The 6,678-nt window shown below is 54.2% G+C and overlaps 1 protein-coding gene across 1 annotated transcript in view; it reads left to right on the top strand.

Moving 5' to 3' along the window:
- The window catches only part of Tnrc18 (trinucleotide repeat containing 18), a 79,473-nt gene that overhangs the window by 20,143 nt on the left and 52,652 nt on the right, over positions 1-6,678 (top strand). Inside the window, exons 2-4 of the mRNA XM_013023387.1 lie at positions 2,112-2,267; positions 5,724-5,849; positions 6,380-6,674. Of these exons, the coding sequence (XP_012878841.1) occupies positions 2,112-2,267; positions 5,724-5,849; positions 6,380-6,674 (577 nt within the window). The remainder of the gene's footprint in view (positions 1-2,111; positions 2,268-5,723; positions 5,850-6,379; positions 6,675-6,678) is intronic.

The raw sequence follows: 6,678 nt of genomic DNA, 5'->3' as shown, positions 1-6,678 counted from the left end.
CTTTCGGCTTGAGCCACAGCTTTCTCAGTGGTTAATTGGAGAAAGTTCTCATGGACTTTCATATCTGCCTGGCTTTGAACCATGATCCTCAGATCTTAGATTCCTGAGTACCTGGGATTACAGCTGGAGCCACTGGTGCCTGGCTGAACCATTATGTTTATTTTTCTGTCTTTTTTATTGTTAAATGTCAATTCCCAAATGAACGAACACACACACACACAAACACACACACACCCCACCCATGCACATATGCTGGAGTTTGAATTCAGGGTCGTACACTCCTGGCTGGCACTCAATCACTTGAACCACACCTGCAGTACTTATTTGGACTTTTTTTTGGTCAGTCATATGGCTTGAACTCTTGGCCTGGATGCTATCCCTGAGCTCTTCAGCTCAAGGCTAATGCTCTACCACTTGAGCCACAGCACCACTTCCAGTTTTCTGGTGGTTAATTGGAGCTAAGAGTCTCATGAACTTTCCTGCCCCGGCTAGCTTTGAATGGCCATTCTCAGATCTGAGCTACTCCTGAGTAGCTAGGATTACAGGCATGAGCCACCAGCGCCCGGCTAGTTTGGACTTTTTTTTTTGTCGGTCATGGGGCCTGAACTCTGGGCCTGGGCGCTGTCCCTCAGCTCTTCAGCTCAAGGCTAGCGCTCTAGCCACAGCGCCACTTCTGGCTTTTTTTGTCCTTATGTGGTGCTGAAGAATTGAACCCAGGACCTCATTCATGCAAAGCAAGCACTCTACCACTGAGCCACCTTTCCAGCTCTAGTTTGGACTTTTATTTTTTATTATTTTGTCATAACAAAGTTAACTACAGAGGGGTTACAATTAAGTCAGGTAATGAGTACATTTCTTTTTGACAATGTCATTTTTGCCTGGAGCTCTCCCTCAGCGCCCCCCCATTCCCTCATATAAGTTGTAAAGTTCATTTTCTACATAGTGTCCAGTGTGTGCCACTGCTACATTTATTCACCCCTGTCCCTTCAGTTCTGTGCCTCTCCTTATACTTCTAAAGACAGATAAAGGAACAAACAAGACAAAAGAGAAAGCAAACAGCAACAAATTATAAAAACTCTCCTTTCCAATTCCTGGCTTTCTTGAGACAGAGTTTTTGCTACATGCCTGGGCTGTCCTTAAATTTAGGATCCTCCTTCCTTAGCCGCCTGAGGGCTGGGATTACAGGCAGGTACCACCATGCCCCGCAAAAGGAGGCAGATAAGCATTTTGAGACCCAGTAAAGAAAGCCTTTTGCCCCAGAGCTCCCCAGCCTCTCTCTGGCCTCTGACCCCTCCCCCTCCCCCAGTTTGCCTAGGGTTCCTCTTGGTGGGGTAGGGCAGGAGTGAATATTTGGAGCTAGGGTAGGGCGAGACCCTGGGAGGCATCTTGTTATTCATGTTTCTGGCCAAGTCAGGTGTGTGGCAGGCTCGCGCAAGGTGTCCTTTGAAGCACTACTTGGTCTTCATAAATGGCCCTGATGTGTGGAGGCTGGTCCTGGCATGGGTGCCCTCATCCCGGACCAGCCTTCAGTCTGTCTTCACTTGCTCCTGATTTGCCCCTCAACACCCCCCCCCTGCATCTTTATGGCTTGGGCATTCTTGGATATGCAATGAGTAGCTGCCCCCACCCCCGGCTGTGGTCTCTGGCTCTTCCCAGCTCTGGGCCTCAGTTTCTCTATCTGAGAAATGGATGCACAGGGCCAACGGAGCACTCAGAGGGCTGTGCATTTGCAAGGATGCTGTGGGTTTCTATGAGAAGTCATTCTGTGGTGGATGGGGGTCCCCTACCCTGCCTCCACACCCTAGAGCTCCGTGACGCTCAGAGCACAAACCCTTTCCCCACCTCTGGCCTCCCCTCCCCACTCTGAGGCCAGTGGGGGGGGGAGGCCTCTTTGGGGGTGCTGAAGGCTCGGGGCTGAGATTCACCTGGCAAGCTCCCTGTGGCTGCGTCTTTGGTCTCCAGGCTTCTCCAAGCCCTGGGTGGGGCATGGCCCAGGGCTGGTTGGGCAGGTGATGCCCATCCCTTGGGTGTCTTTCTGGGGCCCTGGGGTTGTGGTGGGCCCGGATGGCAGCGGCCTGGTTGGCTACCTGACACCCTCTTTTTCTCTGCAGGTGAAGCCCTCTTGGGCAGTTTTGTGGCCAGCGGGATGGGGCCCTCGGCCTCATCCCAGGGGAGCCCAGTGTCCCTGCCCTCTGACCTCTCCTTCCGCTCCCCCACCCCCAGCAACCTTTCCATGGTGCACCTGTGGGCCACCCACGCCCATGAAGGTAAGGAGCTTGCGGGCAGGGCTGAGGGCTGCTGGGCCATTGTCCCCCAATGGTGTCCCCCATGTTATGTCCCTAGTAGTTTTTGAGTCCCCTTCCCTGCTGTCTCCACATCTGCGGTCATCCTTCTTGCTATGCCTAGTTGGGTCCAGCTGTGGCCACTTCTCTCCTTGTTGGGCCCCAGGGCCTTTGCACCAACTGTTCTCTGCTTATAACCCCTCACCTCTGCCTCCCCTGCTGTGTCCTGCATCTGTCCAGGGGTTGGCTCACACATGCCCATGGGGAATGGAAGATTTTAATGGTGTGATTATTCGTAAACCATTGTGGCTTTGCTGCTAGAACGAGCTCTCTGAAGGCTCAAAACTGAGGGTTCTGATGAGATTTAAATTTGGGGATCCCAAGTCCTCCTGGAGTCGCCCTATGTCCTGGCTGATGATAGTCCCACCAAGGCCTCATGTGAAGACTGAGGGCCTCTAGGCCCTTCCCCGCTTTTTCCTGGGGTCAGGGATAGACTGAGCATGCCTTGAATCTGTGGCCATGGCGCTTGGTGCAACTGCATTGAACCTGGGAAGCAACAGCCAGAGGCCCAGCATCTAGGGACAGGGGGACCTTGCTAGGCCCGACGCTATGGCTTTCCCAGTTACTTGGGGAAAGGCCCTGACTTCTCAGAACCCAGGTGTGCCTTCTGCGCAGGGGGGACACAGGCCCAGGGATGGTGGTGGCGTTTCTGAGCTTCCATCCTGCCTGAGCCCCACGCCGCGGCCAGCCAGGACAGGGGACAGACAGACCGTGTAAGCACATGGGCCGCCCCTCTGGGGCCGGGTTGCCACCCATGAAGACTGCTTTTTCTGTTTGGTCCACAAATCCTGGTGTATGCTGTGATCCAAATAACAAGCAGAGGGCTGGAAATGTGGCTTAGTAGTAGAGTGCTGGTCTAAGCATTCATGAAGCCCTAGGTTCAAGTCCTCAGGGCCACATAAATAGGGAAAGCCAGCTGGGCACCGGTGGCTCACACCTGTAATCCTAGCTACTCAGGAGGCTGAGATCTGAGGTTCACGGTTCAAAGCCAGTCTGGGCAGGAAAAGTTGGTGAAACTTTTTTTTTTTTGCTGATCATGGGGCCTGAACTCTGGGCTTGGATGCTGTCTCTGAGCTCTTCAGCTCAAGGCTAGCACTCTACCACTTGAGCCACAGCACCACTTCTGGCTTTCCCTGCTTATGTGGTGCTGAGGAATTGAATCCAGGGCCTCATGCATGCAAGGCAAGCGCTCTACCACTGAGCCACCTTCCCAGCCTGTGATGAAACTCTTCTCTACAATAAACCACCAGAAAACCAGAAGTGGTGATGTGGCTCAAGTGGTAGAGAGTACACCTTGAGTTGAAGAGCTGAGGGACAGTGCCCAGGCCCAGAGTTCAAGCCCCATGACCCACCAAATAAATAAATACAAATCTATCTAGCTGGGTGCCTGTGGCTCACTCCTGTAATCCTAGCTATTCAGGAGGCTGAGATCTGAGGACCACGGTTCAAAGCCAGCCCGGACAGAAAAGTCTGTGACATTCTGATCTCCAAAAACCACTAGAAAACCAGAAGTGGCGCTGTAGCTCAAGAGGTAGGGCGCTCGCCTTGAGCTGAAGAGCTGAGGGACAGTGCCCAGGCCCAGAGTTCAAGCCCCATGACTGACCAAAAAATAAAATAAAATAAAAAAATCTATCTGTCTGTCTGTCTGTCTATCTACCTATCTATCTCTAGAAGTGGCTCTGTGGCTCAAGTGGCAGAGGGCTAGCCTTGAGCAAAATCAGCTTAGGGACAGTGTGCCCAGGACCTGACTTCAAGCCCAAGACTGGCAAAAACAAACACAATCCAGAAACCATGGTACTGGCGTGGATCTGCTGGGGGCCGGGATGGGAAACGGGGTGGCCTTAAGCTCACTCATTGTAAGAACTAAGAGGCCAAGGTGCTAATGCCATGAATGAGAGCCTAGTGTCCCAGACCTGCCTCTGAACCCTTGCTCAGTGATTAAATGACACACTAAGCACCAGGCTGGCCTCTTGGATTTGTGGTGGTTAATGTCTTATCAGGTGATGTTGGGGGGGAGGGGGTGGTGCTAGAAAGAGGGGGAGGAAGGGCCGAGTCCTCAGGGATCTCCAGGAGGACCCAGTTCTAGGCAAGACGTGAAAGACCTTTATTGGGTGCCCAGGCCCCTGCCTGTGTTCAGTGGCCAGGTCTCTGGCTGGTGGCGGAGCCTTGGGCCCCTCATTCCTCCTGTATGGGCCTCATTTTGTGTCCCTCATTCTAAGCACGATCAGTGTATGGGAGGGGTCCTTTTAGCATCTGGGTTGACACTGGGAGGGAAAGTTCCCAGCATTCATTTGTGTGGGCTCCAGCCAGCTATGGGGAGGGGTGGGGGGTGAGGTGGTGGTGGTGGTGGTGGTGGTGGTGGTGGTGGTGGTGGTGGTGGTGGTGGTGATGTGGGTGATGTGTATGCCATGTGTTCAGAAGCAGCTAGTGACTGACTGGGGACACAGCAGAGAAGAGGGCCTCCAGATTCTGCTCAGAACTAGGGTTCTCCTGAGATGTCCCTCCCCCTCCCTCCTCATCACCTGATGTGACATTGACCACCACAAATCCCAGGTCCAAGCTGGCCAAAGCCAGGCTGCTATCCTGTGTGTGGTACTTTGGGCAGATTGTTCTCTCTGAGCCTCTGTTTTTTTTTTTTTTGTTGTTGTTGTTGATTTATACAGTACTGGGATTTGAATCCAGAGCTTTCCACTTGTTAGAATTCAGAGCTTTACCACTTGAGCTCTTTGCTTTAGTTGTTATTTTTGAATGAGGTCTCTGTCTCTTGTGTAGCTGGGGTGACAGGTGCCGGCACGGTATCCAACGCTTAGTTGAGTTGGGGTCTTGTGACAACACCTCCCTCCATGGCTTCAAATTATGACCGTCCCCCATCTCAGCCTCCCGAGTAGCTAGCATTGCTGGTATGCCTCACCATGCTTGGTTTTGTGTTTTTGTTTTCTGAAACTTCTAGCACTCAGTAGGTTAGTCCAGCCTGATCTCAAATGGTTGCTTCTCCTGCCTCAGCCTCCAGTGCTGGAATTACAGGTCTGCACCACCATGCCCAGTTGCTTTTGAGATTAAGTGAAAATTATAATGACATGGTTGGGCTTGGCCAGGCTTGGCAGGTGTCCAGCCTTTCCTAGGTTGAACCCATTGGGATTTTCTTCCTGGGAGATTTGAACCCAAGTTCCCGAGGGCTGCCTGCGCTTGGAGTCCAGCCACAAGTGGCAGGGCCAAGAGCCTGGCAGGTGCTGACCTGGGAGCTGGTATTCAACCCCTCCCTCCCCCCCTTGCGTAAGGCCTGCTTTTAGGGGCCTGACAGCCATAACAGTTGACCTCCAAGGAGAGCGCTGGAAGGAAGCTTTTGTGCGAGTTGTAGCCGGCTCTCTCTTCTCTCCTCAGGCTTTGCGCACCTGCCCAGCAGCCTGTACCCATCTTACCTCCACCTGAACCACCTGGAGCCTCCCAGCAGCGGGAGCCCCCTCCTCAGCCAGCTGGGCCAGCCCAGCATTTTCGATACCCAGAAAGGTCAGTGGCCTGGGTTGGGAGGGGAGGCATGGTGGGGGGATTTCTAGGGGAGTTCTCACTAGCATCCCAGATGGGCCTCCAATTTATTTATTTATGGTGCCAGCCCTGGGGCTTGAACTGAGAGCCTGGGCACTGAGCTTTGTTTTGTTTTATTTTGTTTTTTGTTTTTTTTTGTTGTCGGTCGTGGGGCCTGAACTCTGGGCCTACTCTGTCCCTCAGCTCTTCAGCTCAAGGGTAGCGCTCTACCACTTGAGCCACAGCACCACTTCTGGCTTTTTTCCCCCTTGCTTATGTGGTGCTGAGGAATCAAACCCAGGGCCTCATGCATGCGAGGCAAGTGCTCTACCACTGAGCCAGCTTTTCACTCAAGGCTCCACTTCCACCTTTTTGGTGGTTCATTGTGGAGATGAGTCTCACGGACTTTCCTGCCCCGGCTGGCCTCGGACTGTGATCCTCAGATCTCAGCCTCCCTGGTAGCTGGGTGACAGGCCGGTAGAGGGTTAAGGCTCCTGTCGTTCTCTCCTCTGCAGATGGCTTCTACCTGCCAGCCCCGGGGGCCCCAGGCGCCCTGCACTCGCACGCGGCGTCCTCCAGGACCCCCAGCGGCCCCGCAGCAGCCAAGAGCTCCGCGCGGGATGCGGCCAGCAAGGAGCGCGCTGGCCGGGGCAGCGGCGGCAGCGGTGGGGAGCCGCCCCCACTGTTCGGCAAGAAGGATACTCGGGTGCGGGAAGAGGTGGCTGGGCCTCGGGGCGTGGTAGACCTGACCCAGGAGGCGAGGGCGGAGGGGCGGCAGGACCGCGGCCCCCCGCGCCTGGCCGACCGCCTGTCT

Source organism: Dipodomys ordii, unplaced genomic scaffold (genome assembly GCF_000151885.1).
Source record: "Dipodomys ordii isolate 6190 unplaced genomic scaffold, Dord_2.0 Scaffold68, whole genome shotgun sequence".
NCBI classification, from domain to species: domain Eukaryota; kingdom Metazoa; phylum Chordata; class Mammalia; order Rodentia; family Heteromyidae; genus Dipodomys; species Dipodomys ordii.
The sequence above is the reverse complement of the archived record's forward strand: the minus strand, read 5'-3'. Positions and strand labels throughout refer to the sequence as shown.